Raw genomic sequence first — 20,039 nt, forward strand, 5'->3', positions numbered from 1 at the left:
TATTTGCTTTATATTTTCCGTTTTATAGAGGTTGCGTTGGTCCTAACTGATTTTAAATTACCTCTGGCTACCTGATTTATTCTAAAGGACTTCGGGGATTAGCGGATTGTGGTATCTACCTGACCATCTGTGGGTTAGTCTTGGATGATATATATGTGCGATATAAAGGAGTGCCGCAATAATGCGTAATGTGTCATTAGGCCGCGAGTTCTTGACCAGAATGCAGCTGCTCCTGTCCAACTCCCTTTGCCTGCTGCTGCTGATCCTGAGCCTGAACCTGGCTCCTCGGCCATCGCTGGCCAACGATGATGGGTGCAACGAGGTGGTCTGCGGATCGGTGGTCTCCAAGTGCCTGATCACCCAAAGCTGCCAGTGCAAGTTGAACGACAGCCATTGCTTCAAGGACTGCCTGAATTGCTTGGGCGAGCTGTTTGTCGAGTGTTGTGGCTGCTTGGACATGTGTCCCAAGCACAAGGATGTCCTGCCCTCGCTGACGCCGCGCTCGGAGATTGGGGATATTGAGGGACTGCCGGAGTTATTTGACACCTTGACAGCCGAGGATGACGAGGGATGGTCGACTATACGGTTTCCCATGCGAGCTGGCTTCAAGCAGCGGGTTCAGGGAGGAGGCTCCAGCTCCTCTGACACCGGAAACGGAAGCGGAAATGGTGGCTCCGTCCAGTGCACCGTGATATATGTGAACTCGTGCATCCGGTCGAACAAGTGCCGGCAGCAGTGCGAGAGCATGGGCGCGAGCAGCTATCGGTGGTTCCACGACGGATGCTGCGAGTGCGTGGGCGGCGACTGCCTGAACTATGGGATCAATGAGAGTCGCTGCCGCGGCTGTCCGGATGATCAGGACCAGGAGGCCGAGCAGGATCTGGAGCGCTTCTTTGGCAGCGAGGAGCTCGACGAGGACGGTTGGAGCTACGGCGAGGATGATGAGTTCTCCTAACCCCTCTTAACAAATTAAATGTTCACCCATTTGCTAAATACACTTGTAAAATAACCAATGGCTTGGTAGTTTTTAGTTTATTTGATAATAAAATAAATAAAGTTGAGAAGTATTTTTAATGTTTAAATTTATCTTACGCTTTTTATGTTCTTGGTTAGTTAATTTAATAATTAATTAGTTAATTTTAAAATTTCAAATCTCACCAGTGTTGCCAGATCGAAAAGCATTGATCGCGATTGTTGGTATGTTAATCGATGTTAATCGATACCAGGTGGACAAACTTCCATCGCAATCGATATTGCGGTAGTGTTTATTATTGTTTCAAATTCGACAAAATTACCATAATTATTACTTATTCGATTTGTTTGTTTCGTTTTGCATAGCTGAATTGCAGTAGTGACACCTTCAGATCGAGATCCAGCTCCTGATCAGACCAGAAACACCCCGTCGCATCCCGTCCCGACATTGAGATGCGGCTGCCCCTGACGGCGCTCTGCATCTGCATTCTGATCCTCTGCATCGAGCTCGTGTCCAAGGCGGTCGCCCAGGGGATGCCCGTCAGTCCGTGTCCCAAGATATTCCAGTACCGCTTCGACGGCAGCGAGTGGTTCGGCCTGATGGCCGTGCGCAGTCCGGATGGCCACCAGCCGCTCCACATCCGGGTGACGCTCTCCATGCGGGGCAAGCCCACAACGGTGGGTGAGCTGGGACTCGGATGATCCAACCCTTAACCCACTATCCTTCTTGATCCCTTCTGCAGAACTACCTTGGTGAAATCGAGCTACTGACCCGCGGAAAGTTCGCCCACAACGCGCCGGTGCTCTACAAGATCCGTTTCCCCAAGCACCACTTCCCACCCAAACTGCTCCTCCTGTCGGCCAACAACCATGTGATCTGCTTTGGATCCGGCGGTAAGATACATACACATATGCACCTGGAGCTAACCTACTTAACCCACTACTTAATCCCGCTCAGAGCACAGCATCTTCATGACCCAAATCCAGTTGGAGCACATCAGGAAATTGGCCTTTATTCCGGATAAGATCAGCTCCCTACTGTTGGATCCTCACGAGCAGGGGGAGGGGGAGGAGGCAGACACGAAGGCGGAAGAGGAGGCGAAGAAGACGCACATCCAGTTCAAGAAGTATGCATCCGGATCTTGGTCGGTTCAGTGAATGCTACCGATCCATTCGTTACTCAATGCCCGATCTTGTAGAAAACCCTTTGTTCAGGCGCTTAAGGATATTTGCGGACGCATCGACAGGGATCTCGACTTTCGGCTGTCCCAAAAAAGGGATCAGGAAGGGGAACAGGAACAGGAATCGGAACCTATCCTTGGCTCAGAAGCCATAACATCGCCGGTGTTTGTTGAAGACAACGACGGAGAGGATGCTCATGGCTTGGAGCACTTTGTAGACGAAACGGAAGAGGAAGAAAACGAATCGCTGGATGATAGTGCGAGCCTGCCGTCGATCACCAGGGGATCCTGGCCCTGGCTGGCGGCCATCTATGTGAACAACCTGACCTCCTTGGACTTCCAGTGCGGCGGAACCCTCGTCTCGGGGCGCGTGGTCATCAGCTCGGCGCACTGCTTCAAGTTGTTCAACAAGCGCTTCACATCCAACGAGGTCCTCGTCTTCTTGGGCCGGCATAATCTCAAGAACTGGAACGAGGAGGGCTCATTGGCGGCCCCCGTGGACGGCATTTACATCCATCCCGACTTCAACAGTCAGCTGAGCAGCTACGATGCGGATATCGCCGTGATCATGCTCAAGGACGAAGTTCGGTGAGTCTGGATTCGAGTAAATCATTTATGAACAAGAGAGAACGCTATAGTCGGGTTGGTGTCCCGACTATCTAATACCCGTCACTCCGCTAAAGGGAGTGCGAACGCTGTGTCGGGTTGGTGTCCCGACTAATAATCGTAACTCAGCTAAAGGGAGTGCGAGGGAGATAGATATATGTTGACAATTTATAAATCGTATAACTTTTTAATGAATGGTCCGATTTGAAAAATGTCTTCTACATTTCGATAGGTATAAATATGCACAACAAAATTGCATTTATACTTCTCGGAAATCTTTAAAGATGTGGGCGCAGGACCCATTTTAAAATGGTTAGTGGGCGATTGTGGGCGTTAGAGGGGGCGTGGCGCTCGGCTAAAATAAACTTGCGCTGCGTAGGAAGCCAAAGAATATGTGTGGGAAATCTCAACCTTCTAGCTTTTGTAGTTTCTGAGATCTCAGCGTTCATACAGACGGACAGACGGACAGACAGACAGACAGACAGACAGACAGACAGACAGACAGACAGACAGACAGACAGACGGACAGACGGACATGGCTAGATCGACTCGGCTAGTGACCCTGATCAAGAATATATATACTTTATGGGGTCGGAAACGCTTCCTTCTAGCTGTTACATACTTTTGCACGAATCTAGTATACCCTTTTACTCTACGAGTAACGGGTATAAAAATAAGTAAAGCTGTGGTAGCAATGCTAGTATATTACGGGTCTCATCATTAAATTCGATAACTGACTGTGGATTTCTTTCTGCGCAGATTCAACACCTTCATTCGCCCCGCTTGCCTGTGGTCCGGTTCCAGCAAGGCGGAGTACATTGTAGGCGAGCAGGGCATCGTCATTGGCTGGAGCTTTGACAGAGCGAACAGGACGCAGGATCAGAAGCTGTCGCCGGTGGCTCTGGGGGGTAAGAAATCCAGCGATTCGCACAGTGCCCCCAAGGTGGTGAAGGCTCCGGTTGTCGGGAATGCCGAGTGCTTTCGGGCTAATGCCCACTTTCGCAGCCTCTCCTCCAACCGAACTTTTTGCGCCGGCATCCACACGGAGGAGCGGGATCGCCATCAGCAGATCAGTGCCAGCATTTACACAGGCATTTCGGGAGCCGGGCTTTTTATCCGGCGTAACAATCGCTGGATGCTGCGCGGCACAGTGTCAGCTGCCCTGCCCGCCGTTGAATCGCCAGAACCGGGTTACGTTTGCTGTAGAAGCCAGTACATTATATATGCTGACGTGGCCAAGTTCCTCGATTGGATCACGGCCTTCGTAATTTAAGTCACACCCGAAATGTGTATGGGATAACTATGGGGTTTCTAAATAAGCGCTGTGATAGCCACATGGGCATCTTTCAAGTACTCGAAATTCTGAGCCAATTTAATTTATTAGTTCCGCTAGTGGATATTTTGATACCGGCATATTAATTTCATTTCTATTTAATACAGTAAGGCAATTCGTAAAATAAATGATGGCTCGGTAAAGCCAAAAAGGAATTTCCATAAGGTATCTGTCTAGAGAAAGGGTTACACTTCTAAAAACTGTTTAGAGAAATCGAAGAATCGCCCCTAGCGCCAATTTAAAAGTACGAAAATTCAATTCAATTCAATAACCGATTTAAATCCCCCGTATATGCACATTTACAAAATCCACACAGGTATGTCTTATGTAAATGAATTATGAAATATGTTTACTTACTATAAATTTGCTATCAGTGCGAGGGCTCTCGTGAACAAAGGAAGCTGCCACTACATGGAGTGAGTGGGTGGTCACCTGGACACCTGGCCCACTAATTACCATCGGTAGCCTGCACTGCGCATATGCTGACTGCTATCAAGCACGTCATCAGCCGCAATCGTCGTCATCGCCATCTGGGCGGTTATCTATCTTGCTGGGTTTGCTGGGGCATCGACGACAGCCGCTTCCATCCACTATCAGTTTCGTTCGGACCGTGGCAGCTGGTGCATCTCACCCAGGGGCTCTGGGCCCGCGGCTTTCGTTTCCCGATATTCGACATTCGCAATCGCTGAAGATCTGCCCATTGAATTGTGCCCATGTCCGGTCGGAAGTGAATACAGACACAGAAATGGCCATATCTGGAGAACATTTCGCGCATTGCAAAGTCCGTTTCACCGAATCCCAGAACCAGAATGCTGGGCGGAGTGGGAGCTCGTCGCAGAAGGGGCTCATCACCTATGGCGCGATTGACCATTAGCAACATCAACAGCCTGGATGACAACATTGCCATCATCGGCGATGGCGTCATCCGGCGGAGCACGCACTACGGCTCGCAAGGGTCCAACAAAAGGCGCCGGGCGCCGGAAAGTTTTGCTCTTGTCCAGACCCGACCCAACCTGGGCGACATAATGTGAGTACGCAAACCAAAACATTTCAAGTTATTATTTTCTTCAAAACAACTGATTGATCTTCTTAAAGATAATTTAATACGGGTAGAAACAAAAATATCTGAGAAATTTGCCTTGTTCGGCATTTGAATTATATTTAAAACAAGAGAGAACGCTATAGTCGGGTGCCCCGACTATCAGATACCCGTTACTCAGCTAAAGGGACTTTGATCCGCCGTAACTTTTTAACGAATGGTCCGATTTAAAAAATTTCTTCTACATTTCGATAGGTATTCATAAACACAATAAAACTGCATTTTTACTTTTCCGAAATATTGAGATTTTTAAAATCCTATATAAGCGTTTGTGGGCGTTAGAGGGGGCGTGGCACCCTTTTAAAACAAACTTGCGCTGCGTAGGAACTCCTAGAATCTGCATGCAAAATGTCAATCCTCTAGCTTTTATAGTTTCCGAGATCTCAGCGTTCATACAGACAGACAGACGGACAGACGGACAGACGGACAGACAGACGGACAGACGGACAGACGGACATAGCTAGATCGACTCGGCTAGTGATCCTGATCAAGAATATATATAGTTTATAGGGTCGGAAATGCTTCCTTCTACCTGTTACATACTTTTGCACGAATCTAATATACCCTTTTACTCTACGAGTAACGGGTATAAAAATTATCCGATCCGGCTCTTTTAGCCTCATATATCATCTGCAGTAGAGAGAAGACGATGAGAAAACTTTGCGTAGAAACGACATGGCTAAACTCTCATTTTCGGAAACGGTTGACAAAAGCTAAATGTTACAAAAAGGATAATTATTTATGTTAATTTTTTGAGTGGATTTGTAAGGGGTAACTACAGTCTTACGCCCGTTTTCTCGTCCGTTTGTTAAATTTAAAGTAAGGTTAAAACAATGATTTCCCATACGATTTCAAGGTTTCAACCCTACTTCAAATTTAAGAAAAGGACGAGAAAAAACGGCCCTTAGAGTTCTTGTAGAAAATAGTGAAAGGTAGTTATGGAAAGATATATAAAGTGGGAAGTTAGAATCTTACTTAATATTGGAACAATATTGTGTGTATATGCCTAGCTATGTTATGCATGGTTTGTAGAATTAGCTAGTTAATAAATTTAGAATTATCCATCTTTGACCTCCAGAAAACCGGTTAAACAGCGACTCTCAAAATACCGATATCAAGGATATGCGTTGGTTAACTTCAAAGTAGAAACGAGGCTTAAAGCTTAATTATTGGATGTAGGGGTAGCAGAGCGGGTTTACTTATTAAAATAAACTAGAATTGTTTTAGAAAGGAAGAGTAGGTTGAAAAGTACCGAAATCGAAGGAGTGCGATAGCTTAAAGCTCAATCACTGGAAGTAACGGTAGCTCAGCGGGCTTCCTTAGGAGACGCGCATGCGCCTTTGCACTGGCTTTTGCTGGCCAGTGTGTCCACCCCGCAAAGTAGAGCTTAAACTGCAGCTTTCGGGCGGACGCAGAGCGCAGGGCTGGTGATTTTTTGTTTCTTCTTTTTTTATCCCTTATTGTGCGTGTGTGTGGGCCCTGGCGATGTGGTAGTATGTGATACAAAGTCGCCGAGTTGAAGTCTTGCGTTTTGTTGAGTTTTTCGTCCAACTGGTGAGACAAAGTCGGTGGTGACAGCTCCCGTGTCCAAGCGGTTTTTGTTTTTTATTTTTTCCCGACTTGCTTAATATTTAGCAATTATATGGCTCCCAGGAATCGGTTGAAAATACATGCCCCCATCGGCTGGTGTTAACAAATCAAGTGCAATCGCTCGCATTACGGCGTTATAAGTGCTGTGAAAATTCGAAAGTTGTGTGCGCTGGCATTCGAATTCGGGTCGAGTGGTGAAAATAAAACTACAAACATCCAAACCAAAAAAACACGGAAAAAAGACAAATAGTCTGAAAACGTGAAAACGTCGAAATGGCGACAGTGGCGACGAGGACAGCAAAAGAACACAAAAGAAAAGAAAAGAAACCAAGTAAAAAGCATTATTCGGGCGTACTGAAGCCAATAAACGACCTCTGGCACCCAGATCTAATTTTATTTTTGGGATATATATATCCAAAGTTCCAACTTTGGGCCCAATTCTGAATGCTACATACCTATCCTTAAAATCCAGTTGTACAAGTTTAAGTTAACAAGCTCCACAAACGCACCACACTCAAACACATATGCGCTGGTATATAAATATATACATATATATATATATAGTCGTTGGGATTGGGTCAGCGGGTCGGTAGCACAACGGGCGGAATGTTGCGTCGGTGGTGCTATATATTGCGGTGGATGGAAGTGGATGTGGCAAGTGGGAACGGAGCAAGAAAAAAAAAAGTAAGAGGAAACGGATATATGTAGGAGTTTAGGGATTTCTTTAACAGAGCAGATATTGGTATATCGTAGATTTATATTTAGTGACGTGCTCACGCACTTTTGCGTTGAATGAAACACCAAATATTACTGCAGCCCCCATATTATCATTTATAAATATTTCTATTACCAGCCCTTCAAATATTTACGAACACACGCATTTTCCATACAGAGACCAAAGCCCCGGATACGAATTAGAATGATATATTCTTTCTCCACGGAAGAGAAAAATTTGTTTGCCCCTGTTCTTTGAACAATGGTCATTTGTAGAATAGAATGTGGGCATATGAGCAAACATTGTGTGTGTCCGTCTGTAACTTAAGAATTAGAGACCTCACAGTTCGGTTAGTAACTCCTATGGCCTATCCAAAAATGCGACATTTGCCGAAAAAAGGAAAGAAAGTTGGGGCAGCTTTAATAATAAATAGTTGTGTTAATGTGAGGGGAGCGGCGATGACTGTTTATTTTTGGCAATTACAGGTTCGTTGGTCCCACTGTCGCCCGATATATATATATATATATAGTTTCTGCCCGTTTCTCATTCTCGTTCAAAAACATCGTCAACATAAAAAGAAGGCAGACAATTGTGCCTGATGACGTCACTAAAAAAATTGAGATATGGTCATTCGTTACAAGGAAATATGTAGATTTGTAAAACTAGGAACAGGAAATGCGTTTGACCTTCAAAAACGCCATGTTTTGATTAATGTGAAAGTTAATGTAATGTAAATGTAACCAAAACTATTAAAATGTATACCTAATGACAAAAAATGTGTTAATTTGCCCTATAGTATAGTAGACACAGTTGACAACTTGAATTTTTAACACTTGTAAACTTGCACTTCCGTTTGTGTCTCTAAGGAGACCAGATCTCACAATTTTCTTCTTCTTCCTCCTTTTAAACTTAAATTTGAATTTTAGAGTGACCAGATTTGTTTCTAATTCAATTTGTGGAGAATGTATAATTTTTATATTAAATTAAATTTAAAAATGTTATCGTTATCGATGTGACCCAGTGATTGCTGAATTCAGAAAGAGAGAGAGAGAATGCTCCTGCTCCTGCCGGTACATGTGTGTGCGTGTGAGTGAGTGGAATGGAGAGTTGAAATTGCAAATGCCAATTCGTGTTATCAGATAAAGTCAGACAACTAATCAGAACACAACTGTAAACATAAAAATCCTTCAATTTTCCCTTCACGCCCTATATACACCCTGCTTTTATTCAAGAATATGAGGAAAGGTAAACAAGTTTTCGAATGGGGAAACTTGATTCCTTCCAGTTATGTCGGAATTGAGAATCTCACCGTTTCACAACTCACCACGGCCTGCATGCCTGTGTGTGTGTGTGTATTGAGCTTTTTCGGTGACTTATACATATACTCAGCCTCTGTCTTTTTCATCCCCTAATTTTTTCATTCATGGCGTGTTCCAGTAATGGAATTTTATACCAATAACCGAAATAACTACATCTATCTGTAACTGTAACTGTCGCCGTAACCATAACCATCGTCATACATCGAGTACAAATGTTGTGGACCTTTGTCACATTTCTATGGACCATACCTTATAGGGAATAAAAATAACACCAGCCTTGCATTTCGTATGCACCATATCCTCCCCATCCTCATCCCCATCACATGTATGTATAAGTTTGTGCGCGAGTGTATGAGCATGTTTTCAATAGGTCATGAACTGAATTGACCCGAGCGCATCATAATTATCGGTTGGCAAAATATGTAGCACAACACAGGCAATTGAAACTACGGCCGGAAACATATTACGGAATCTGACCAATTTAATATGCCCAAGTGTTATAGTACAAGTGTGTGCCAAAAAACCAACAAAATCTGTAGCCGGAAACCGTTTAAAATACATATGTCGTGAATTAAAAATGAACATTTATAATCAATATCAATGCAAGTGACGGATAACCAAATCAAGTGTATGGTGTCGGAGAGTAAATAAATTAGCGCCCAATTTATAAAGCCATCTAATCAAATTTGTTTTTCTATTCAGTTTAAGTGCTATAATAACACGGTAATGCTAAAGAGCTAACAAAGAAAATATAAAACGAATAAAATTCAGTTCAAAGAGCGATAAATAAGTCAAAAGGATACATACATACATAAACCAAAACATCAGTAAAAACAAAAAAAGCAAGAAAGTAACGATCGAGGGATACGAGGTTGAGGAAGCGAGATAAGGAATAATCGGATCCGGAATTCTCCATCATCCAGCGTCCGGCCTTCAACATCCAATCCTCCATCCTCCAGTAATCACTAGCAACAGATTATCGGACCCGCGAGCTAAATGTCCAGTTGCCGCTATCGTTCCATACGGACGGCGTGTCACTCCCGACAAATGCGTATTGTGGTTGACCTTGTTTAATATAATTATGGCCGAGCGGTCGTTACAAAAGTATCAGAAATTGGATACAGTGACGGTACGTGCCCCCATCCTATTATAAATATTATCAATTTTGATGGTAGCAGTCGGTAGATACCCCTATTTGCAGGTTTTTACTCCCATCTTGGCGCCTATTTTTAAAAGGCAATCGAAGTATAATGTTTTAATGTTATATTCAACAATAATCTTGGGGAAATACATTTTTAAGATTTATGAATCGGTAATTTTATTTAATAAAAACAGTTCCTCATTGCAAAAAGTGTTGCCTGCACGCAGGCGAAATATAAGCCTAATTTCAAAAGCCAATCTGCAGAAAATAAAATTTTTTTTAGTTCAATGTACTCAAATGAATTTCATTGATGGTATAGTCCTCTCAAACAACTTAATTTTTTTTGCCGCTTTAAAAGTGTTCGCTCACAAATCGCTATGAATGAATTAAAAATTCTCAAAAATAAATAACAAACAATTTAATGATCATAATGCAACTTTGAAATCGGAATCCGATTAGAAAAGCCAAATAGCATAAAGTACAGTCAAAAATGCAGTCATCTTCAAATTTTTATTCTGATAATTTTCCACAATTTTTTGATAAGCCTTTTAAGTATAATCGGAACTATTTCATATCTTAAAATAATAATAATATATTCTAGGTCAATTTAGATAGCTCTTTACTGACCCATTACCCATAAATGGATCTAATATTTTCTTATTTAAGTGTAAAAGTCGATTTACTTTACAATGCGGCTTAGGGAAAACGTACGTCAATATTTTTACCCTTTTCCCTTCTTTAATACAGGTTGGAAGCGGCTCAGGAAGTAGTGCAAGCAGAGCATCAACAGGACTCCTTAGGCGGGGGGCACTTGGGTCGAAAGGGAGCCCATCGCTTAGCTGATAGAATGGGTGGCCCGAAAAAAGAGGAAAACCCACCAGGTGGTGGTCCGACGTCATTGTTTATTCTAACCGAGGATAACCCAATTAGAAAGTACACACGATTCATCATAGAATGGCCGCCCTTTGAATACGCTGTGTTATTGACAATCATAGCCAACTGTGTTGTGTTGGCACTAGAGGAGCACTTACCAGGGGGCGACAAGACAGTATTGGCTCAAAAATTGGTAAGAAAAGTTCCCAATCCGATCTGATTAGAAGATAAAGTTGTATAACTAATCCCCGGACTGATTTCCATTTGGCAAAACTAGGAAAAAACGGAGGCCTATTTTTTATGCATTTTCTGTGTAGAAGCGTCGCTCAAGATCCTCGCCTTAGGGCTTGTTCTGCATAAACACTCCTATCTCAGGAATATTTGGAACATCATGGATTTTTTCGTTGTAGTTACGGGGTAAATAATGAACTTAACTTTTTCCCCATACATGCACATTTTATTTAAAAAAATATATCACTTAAGTTAACCACGCCGTGCAAGCTTTATTTTTTGTTTAATCCAACCAAATTTCAAGAGTACCTATGTCTTTTGGTCATAATGAATTTCCCAAAAAAAAGTTATTGAAACACCAACTAACAATTTATTCTACGTTGAATCATTATGATTAAGGATATAAAAACCAAATTAGATTAACAACTTTTTAAATAGTTATAAGATACAGAACAGAAGTCCATAATCATTTTATAAAGATATGTATGTAGTAATAAAATTTCTTATTTGAGGTAAAGACTGTTTGTCGGATAAAACCATTCCCATATTAAAATCTATTAATGTATAATTAAGTAAGCGTTTTTAATAACAACTTCTCCCGTATGTTCATATGCAAATTCGAAATGACCAAAAACAGAGCCATGACGATATTTGCTGAGGCCAATATAGACGTTGACCTGCGTATGTTGCGATCTTTTCGTGTTTTACGCCCACTGAAGCTCGTATCCCGAATTCCAAGTAAGACATCCGCCATCAAGCAAATCATTAGTTGCTATGAAAAGATCCTAGGCCAGTTAATATAACGATTTCTTCAGTAAAAATATTTTTACATATATATTAATTTTAAAAATTACACTCCAAAGCACATACTTATATGTATGTATAGGCTAGTTGATTTATGTTATCTTAGGAGTAGCAACAAACGGAATTTTCAGAAATAATGTTCACGAAATAGATATTCCAAAATCGTCAAAAACTGCGCCTAGAATTATTAGTTATATATGAAGTAGTAATTATAAGATATTTCTGTGTCACCTAGATTAATTTGTCAAATTAGAAAAATAATTAATTTCTTCCTTTCAAAAAAGATAAAACAGGAGCTCGGTTGTACGGTACATTAGGAATTTCTAATCATAAACTAAGTATGATTAGCAATACTTAACTATAGAAAGCATCAGTAGGATGCAACATGTTACTAATTGGAAACTAGAAAAGTTTTATTGTAGTTTTATTTAAAATAAATATATAAAAATTGTAATCACATAAATTGAATTCTTCGATGTACAGTGGTAGCCACGACTTTAGCATCAAACCCATTGACATAATGAAATCTTTTTTTATAAGAAGCTATTAATAAAATAGTAAAAAATCGCTACCACTCGGTAGATGTTTTTATTTATGTCAAACAAATATTTTAGTGTGTCAAAATGTACTTATTTTTTAACTAAAATAAATCTATAGCTTAAGGTATATCGTGGAACGCTTTGTGGAAATATACCTTTAAATTACTGTATACTTTTTATCTTTTATAGTATTGTTAACTAGTAAAATAACCGTTATTTTTAATTTTATAAAACATAATACAATACAAATAAAATAGTTAAATAAATATAAGTAAGAACAGGCTAGACATAAATCAGCGTAATTCGTATGCAGTGATGGCAATATAACTAAAGAACTAAGTCTTAAGAGTAATTGACCGATTAATTCAAATCCATTCGAACTAGATTGCATCTTGCAAGTCACCAAATAACCCCTTTAAAAGGTGGTAGGAAAATATTATTGATTTTCGATAATAGCTGGCACAAAGATTATAGTTTTACCAGTTCATTTTAGCCTTTAACCTTATCTTTGTTTAGCCACATACAATGTCACATAGTACATTTAATAAAATTCTTTTTTATTTTGTTCAAACGAATTTTTGAGGTTTATATATCTTTTCAAAAAATATCACCAAAAGATATCGGTTGAAAGGATACATTTCTTACTTATTTTACAATAAGCAGTGTATATGTTATAAGCATAGCTTGATTTTATGTATTTATAGACTAAAATAGTTATCTCTTAATCATATTCTATTTCATAGCTGACAATTACCATAGTTTGTATTTGCTCTCAAAAAAAATTGAATATATCCCAGATGATCTTGATGAAAGTGCTAGGGAATAGAGAGCAAATATAAACTATTCTGCGTTTTCGCTTGGGTTACCCATTGTGTGTGCGAAAAATATGAACTAACCGCCCGCGTTAAACGTTACTCTCGATTAATTTAATTGAATATTTACATTATTGAAGTTCTTAGTTGCCTTTTGCTTTCGATTTAAGTTTTAATTTAAGGTGCACAATACAAGACAAATGTACAATTTTGGTTTTCACTCTTAATTTATGATTATCTGACTATGATAATTTGATCCTGTATCCATTGAGTATCGCTAATCAATATATAACTTCATTTTGATCGCTTAACGTTTGCAAACAGATTCATGACACAGTACCCACAAATAGGGCCCGAGGTAGACCTAAGAACACTTAGAGCCATTCGTGTGCTACGGCCCTTAAAATTAGTGTCTGGAATTCCTAGTGAGTAGTTCCTCTGTTTTATTCTACTTTTCCAACTTCTTCTTGTCGTTACCGTTCTCGTCGTTGTCTTTTCTTATTTTGTGTTCAAAATTCTACCTAAGTTATGATCGCTCCAAACTTTTAAGTGTGTGTAAATGTTATCATAATGAGTGAGTGTGTTTTGGAATTCTTAATTTTTCATTTATTCTCTGTATGTGTGTTTTATTTTTAGTATGTGTGTGTGATATAAGAGCCTCCATTTTTGCCACCACTTAGTTTCGATTTTATTTTGAACGTACTCTTTTCTATTAGAATTGTTGTTTGTACCTGGAACATGGTTGTCGTAGAGTTTGTGAAACTTTCTTTCTGTGACAACCATGTCCTAAATGTGAACACACCCGATGCATTCTGATCTTTCTAATCCAACGTCCCGTTTCTTTAACCAACCAATTAACTCTGGATCGGATGAACGCCAACGTCAACAGGTTTACAAGTAGTTTTAAAATCTATAATCAAGGCGATGGCACCTTTACTGCAAATCGGTCTCTTGGTGTTGTTTGCAATCGTAATTTTTGCAATCATTGGACTCGAGTTTTATTCGGGCGCACTGCATAAGACTTGTTATAGCTTAGAAGATCCAAGTAATGTTCCCAAATACCATACCCCTTGCCCATGACATGATAATGGCTAATGATTTTCGTTTTGGAGCAGACAAACTAGTAAAGGAGGGCGAATCAGAGACGCCTTGCAACACGGACAACAGCACGGAAAAGGCAACCGGCTCCTTTGTATGCAACAATACCACGAGCATGTGTCTAGAAAAATGGGATGGACCAAATTCAGGCATCACGAGTTTCGATAATATCGGATTTGCCATGTTGACCGTATTCCAATGTATCACGATGGAGGGCTGGACGTCAATACTGTATTGGGTAAGTCCAACTACAATTATAGTTCTTGCTCTTGATCAATAAATATTAGACTTTGAATTATATACCAAAACGTATTCTAAGGATTTTATTCATAGCGATCTTTGATTTAAGACAAATGTTTCTTAAAGAATGAAAATTGGATTAAACTTAAAAAATATTGACTTTTTTAGTTAATAATTTGAATAATTTGATCTTAACTAAGCTAACTTGAATTCAACTGTGAAAAATACTTATTTGGATATAATCTGATGTCTAGTGATGACATTTTCATATTGTATTATCCCCCACTTACTAATTCTTCTCCACAGACCAACGACGCATTAGGTTCAGCATTTAATTGGATATATTTCGTGCCTCTTATAGTTATAGGCTCATTTTTTATGCTCAACTTAGTTCTTGGTGTCCTTAGTGGGTAAGTTGATCACGAATCGCTTAATTTATCGATAAAGACATTTATACACCAGTTCACATTTCTTTTACTTATCATTTTTGTTTCTTCCGTTCAGAAAAAAAAGGTTTTGAAAATACTGCATACATATGTTTAAATAATTTTGATATGAAGATGGTTTACCACATAATTGTAAAGATAAAAAAAAGTGCCCAGTTGCCAGATTATACATATGTATATATCGGTTTTACGTAGAGCTTCTTGCATGCGCGTACAGGGAGCCAATTAAGGTAAATTTGACTGTAAATTAATCGAAATTTATTGATTTGAGGCCAGAGGAGTAAAAATATATGTATGTACGTGTTTGAAATACTTTAATTTTGAGTTGCATTCCTTTTCCGTTCGGTTTCTCTATTTTGGAATTTCGTTCAATGCATTTAACTATCGTATTCCCGAATTCAGAGAGTTTTCGAACGAACGAAATCGTGTCGAACGTCGCATGGAGTTTCAGAAATGCCGCTTTCGGGCCATGTTTCAGACAGCAATGGTCTCGTACCTTGACTGGATCACACAAGCAGGTTTATACAACTAGATCTATATCTAAGTGCAACCAAGTAAACTGCCATAATCAACCCGAACGTCATACAAAACACAACCTGCAATAATTATAACAACTTACTATCGGCCAAAAAACAAAGACAATAAGTCAACTCGTACTTATGTATGTTTATGTTATCGAATCCGAGCGAGTTCATTGAATTAAACACCCATCAAATTAAACAACCAAAAGCAAACTCTGCATAAGACCTATACTTCCCAATTTATAAAGAACTTGTTTGATTTACTGCTAGTTATGTATTCTTAAATAGATCGCAAGCAATCCCCCGGCTACAAAAAGAGTTCTGGTACCCAAAACATACTTACTATCAAATAATACAACAACTTCCAATGAACCGAATAATTAATACTAACTGCGAAATGCTGTACACCCCACTATAGTTCAACCAATACCAATCGAAAAAATAATCGAATCCATATACTCTCCAGTGCGTATTGCGTGTTAAATATATTCTCTGCATTTTGCCACACTTACTACTTACCATAGAGACAAAGTTGAATTCCCTCCAGCCTAAATAAACCAAACTAACCAAAAATAGCTATTTCTACTAAAGTTAGCCATTTTAACCTCCAACTATATATACATATATGTGCCATTCCCCGCCAGAAGTGTCGTGAAATGTTGTTGAGTCTCGATCTAGATCTCGATCTAGGCCATATACACTCCCCATACACTTTGAACACTGTCGCCAGTGCACCCACCTATCAATATCAGTGTTCTGTCCCCAGGTTTATAATCGCCATCAATATATCAACGATCCAGACTCAGTGACTCCCGGCGAAACACAGGGCCAAATCAGAGTTATTGGGATCCCGATGACGCTATATGGCATCATCAACCCATGCGTACCAAATAAATCATATTAAATATGCTTGTATGCACACATATAATCTTACACAATCCCTTCTTATACTATATTATATATATATTTCCTTGACTTTTGACCCCATTCAAAGAGGGTCTCGTCGGGGGGCGCTCTCCGACGCCAAAAAACAAATATATAAATATATATATACCTACATATATTAAATTGCATTTCTGTTACTTAATTTCCAGCAAATAATTTTGATTTTCTGTTTATGCCCGTTTGTTGTGTGAGTTTTAAGAAAGCACTAATATATCTTCTTCTTTTTAAAATCTTTGATTTTTGTTTTATGGTTAATTCGATTCTTCTCAGTTGATTTTACACTCGTACAAAATAAAGACGAAAGTATGGTGTGAACTTTGAACAACAAAATACCAAAGCATACTTGATCGTTTTAGCAATCAATCAATCCTGTTTTTTGGTTTATCACGTTCTATTTAATTATTTTTTGTAGTGAATTCGCAAAAGAACGAGAAAAAGTAGAAAATAGACAAGAGTTTCTTAAACTTAGAAGGCAGCAGCAACTAGAAAGAGAGTTAAACGGCTATGTTGAATGGATTTGTAAAGCTGGTATAGTATTTCCCCTATTTCTTGTTTGTAAATCTATATAATATGATTAAAATCATAAATAATTCTCATACACAAATATTTAAACATAAAAATTTTTACATTATTCACCCCATATTCATCCACACATATACATATGTACAAATATATATTTAAACTAGGTCTTTTGATGGCTCCCCTAACTTTTAAAACTAAAATTGAATTTAAGTGTCAAGGATTTATCAGCAATTTCCTTTAAAATAATTGATCGACAGTCATTATCAAAATTTTCTTTATAACAGCTCCTGTTATGGTCAAATGCCAGATTTTATGTATTTCATAAACCTTCCTGTTGGATTGTTTTATTTTACTTACTAATGCAGGTCTTGAAAGTTTTACTTTAATATCATTGACTGGATATTGCTTATCCCAATTGAAAACTTTTACATAAAATAGCAAAATAAAAGAAATGAAAGTATACCTACATGTTGTAATAAGATGTTTCTAAATAGCCAGCACTTTTGGCACATTTTAGCTTCCCTTTCCTCATAGAACCAACATAAACCTATACATTGCCAAATTTAAAATAAATAAATTCCTAAATATACTCTGAAATAAAGTAGTTATCGTGGAAATATGGACACAGATCCTTCATACCTCCCTACTATAAAAACACAAGCCTACATAAACTTAACTGTACATAATACATATATCCTTTCTGCTTATGTGTTGATCAAATCGATTTACTTGTTGTGACCAACTACCAATCACCGGATTTTAATGTTATTCCAGAGGAGGTAATACTAGCCGAGGAGAGAACAACGGAGGAAGAAAAAATGCACATAATGGAGGGTAAATTAGAACAAATTTGAATTACGAATTTAATGCATTCAAATTATCCTTATCATCCTTATAGCTCGTAGACGAAACGCTGCCAAGCGGAAAAAGCTGAAAAGCTTGGGAAAGTCCAAGTCGACAGACACAGAGGAGGAGGAAGCCGAGGAAGATTATGGCGACGATGGTAAGAAAGATATTTAAAATATAGTACTGTCCTAAGAACTGGGGTTTGTAACTAACAAGACAAAACGCGAAAGACGTTTGATCCCAAGTTTCCAAGGAATAATTATAAATTAAAAGGATGCCAAAAGGGGGGTTAACCCATGTTTGACAGAATATTGTTAAATTTGGGTTTTAGTGCTACGAAATGCCACAATTTCAATTATCCTTTTTAGTTTTAACGGGAAAGTTTTATTGCATTTAAAGCAATTACGATATACAATTAATTTAATTTTTCATTTCTATGTTTGAACTTACTACAACAAAAACGAAATTGTAAATCTTACATTGACTATGTTCCAAATGTGTAAGTAAATTATTATTTATTTTTCACGAAGTGAAAAATCTGCACCGACGTCAGATAGTAAACAGCCCCATTTGATTCGTTACCCAAATAACTAGAAAATATCATCGTACAGCAACTATTTAAATCTTTGTTAAACTTTCACTTGTGTAAATATGAGAAAGTAGTTGGTATTAGATGTCCTTTTTTTTTGACTGTAGACTTGGATGTATCTGGCATATAAGTTCTCTATAAATTTTAGTAATCTGAAAACTAAAAATGGATTCATAGATTTGTTGTCTTTATTTGTATAATCAATGCTCTCTTATAAAGTTCAAAGATTTAAACCAAGTAATAAAAATGCTGATACACATATATTTAGTCAGGATAAGGAGACGAATAATGGTCTTTCGAACTTTGAAAAAAAACCGTTAGATAGAACATTTTAGGAAATTCGTATTGGCTTGAGTCAGCTGAGCATAAAGTAACGTCTTTGTAGAGATAGTGCCCACCCAAGAAATATGTAAAACTCGCACTTGTGTAACGTCGTCTACATAACAAATAGTTTACCATACTCTTTATCGCTAAAATCATATATATGAGTACATTAATGTTTACCAACAGTGCAATTCAAAGCCAAAGAAGTCAAGAGGTATATATTTCATTATGAAAGCGACATGTATTGATTGTTACCAAGAATCGTTTCGAATTGTTTTGAAATGCACTGCACTCGTATTCGAGCAGTGTACACAACATTTGCCTGGTTGTATCCATAGGTGGAGATATTTGTAACCGCACAGCTGCTCAATCAGAGGACCCTAATCTTATGGATTGTTGCTCTGTGTTCTCTTTAGGTTATCTGAAAACTCGGTCAAAACCTCAAGGAAGTTGCACTGGTTTTTGGCGGGCGGAGAAAAGATTTCGTTTCTGGATCCGGCACACGGTAAAGACGCAGTGGTTCTACTGGTTCGTGATAGTCCTCGTCTTTCTGAATACGGTCTGCGTGGCCGTCGAGCATTATGGCCAGCCCTCGTTTCTCACCGAGTTTCTCTGTAAGTATAAGTAAATGAGGTTATCCTACTAGAGTCCGATATAATCCCTATGAATATAATCCCTTACAGACTATGCCGAATTCATCTTCCTGGGACTCTTCATGTCGGAAATGTTCATCAAGATGTATGCGTTGGGACCGCGCATCTACTTTGAGTCGTCGTTCAACCGTTTTGATTGTGTTGTCATTAGTGGTTCGATATTCGAAGTGATCTGGTCCGAGGTCAAAGGCGGTTCGTTCGGTCTGTCTGTGCTGCGTGCCCTGCGATTGCTGCGCATCTTCAAAGTAACCAAGTACTGGTCGTCGCTGCGCAATCTAGTCATCTCTCTGTTGAACTCGATGAGATCGATCATCTCATTGTTGTTCCTGCTCTTCTTGTTCATCCTCATATTCGCCTTACTTGGCATGCAGTTGTTTGGCGGACAGTTCAATCTGCCAGGAGGCACGCCCGAAACCAATTTTAACACTTTCCCGATAGCACTGTTGACCGTATTCCAAATCCTCACAGGCGAGGATTGGAACGAAGTCATGTACCAGGGCATCATATCTCAGGGTGGTGCTCAGAAAGGAATGATTTACTCTATGTAAGTGTATGTCTGTATTACGTATCATTCTATCATGCGCATTGTAAAGTATGCCAGTCCTCCTAAGTCAAAACGTACAAGTAAACGTAGTAAGCG

The 20,039-nt window shown here is 39.2% G+C and overlaps 3 protein-coding genes across 14 annotated transcripts in view; all 3 read left to right on the plus strand.

The window, feature by feature from the left end:
• The first annotated feature begins 181 nt into the window (after positions 1 to 181).
• Positions 182 to 1,073, plus strand: tsg (twisted gastrulation). The gene has a single exon (XM_017159984.3). It carries the CDS (start codon positions 182 to 184, stop codon positions 953 to 955), a length of 774 nt encoding a protein of 257 aa, XP_017015473.2. The 3' UTR covers positions 956 to 1,073.
• A 168-nt stretch (positions 1,074 to 1,241) lies between these two features.
• On the plus strand, positions 1,242 to 4,032 carry gd (gastrulation-defective). 2 transcript variants are annotated; one of them, XM_044396182.1, is made up of 6 exons: positions 1,242 to 1,258; positions 1,339 to 1,650; positions 1,716 to 1,866; positions 1,931 to 2,099; positions 2,172 to 2,741; positions 3,519 to 4,032. In XM_044396182.1, the coding sequence occupies exons 2-6, from the start codon at positions 1,426 to 1,428 to the stop codon at positions 4,030 to 4,032; spliced, it is 1,629 nt and encodes a 542-aa protein (XP_044252117.1). In that variant the 5' UTR covers positions 1,242 to 1,258; positions 1,339 to 1,425. The 2 variants fall into 2 exon arrangements, with proteins under 2 accessions (XP_044252117.1, XP_017015463.1); XM_017159974.3 differs by lacking the exon at positions 1,242 to 1,258 and having other exon boundaries at positions 1,270 to 1,650.
• An 869-nt stretch (positions 4,033 to 4,901) lies between these two features.
• Positions 4,902 to 20,039, plus strand: part of cac (calcium voltage-gated channel subunit cacophony) — a 54,840-nt gene continuing 39,702 nt past the window's right edge. For 10 of the 11 annotated variants that reach the window (XR_011419621.1, XM_070218459.1, XM_017159957.3 and 7 more), the window contains exons 1-12: positions 4,902 to 5,119; positions 10,704 to 11,022; positions 11,107 to 11,246; positions 13,540 to 13,640; positions 14,105 to 14,260; positions 14,331 to 14,551; positions 14,860 to 14,963; positions 16,878 to 16,993; positions 17,762 to 17,821; positions 17,886 to 17,990; positions 19,163 to 19,360; positions 19,430 to 19,943. Coding sequence is in view for 10 of the 11 variants with exons in the window: in XM_070218459.1 (XP_070074560.1) it covers positions 4,902 to 5,119; positions 10,704 to 11,022; positions 11,107 to 11,246; positions 13,540 to 13,640; positions 14,105 to 14,260; positions 14,331 to 14,551; positions 14,860 to 14,963; positions 16,878 to 16,993; positions 17,762 to 17,821; positions 17,886 to 17,990; positions 19,163 to 19,360; positions 19,430 to 19,943 (2,252 nt within the window). In the remaining variant the exon portion in view is untranslated. Of the gene's footprint in view, positions 5,120 to 10,703; positions 11,023 to 11,106; positions 11,247 to 13,539; positions 13,641 to 14,104; positions 14,261 to 14,330; positions 14,552 to 14,859; positions 14,964 to 16,877; positions 16,994 to 17,761; positions 17,822 to 17,885; positions 17,991 to 19,162; positions 19,361 to 19,429; positions 19,944 to 20,039 lie in introns of those variants that run through there. The other variant, XM_070218456.1, reaches the window with a different exon arrangement.

The sequence above is a fragment of the Drosophila takahashii genome, chromosome X, assembly GCF_030179915.1.
Source record: "Drosophila takahashii strain IR98-3 E-12201 chromosome X, DtakHiC1v2, whole genome shotgun sequence".
NCBI classification, from domain to species: Eukaryota; Metazoa; Arthropoda; class Insecta; order Diptera; family Drosophilidae; genus Drosophila; species Drosophila takahashii.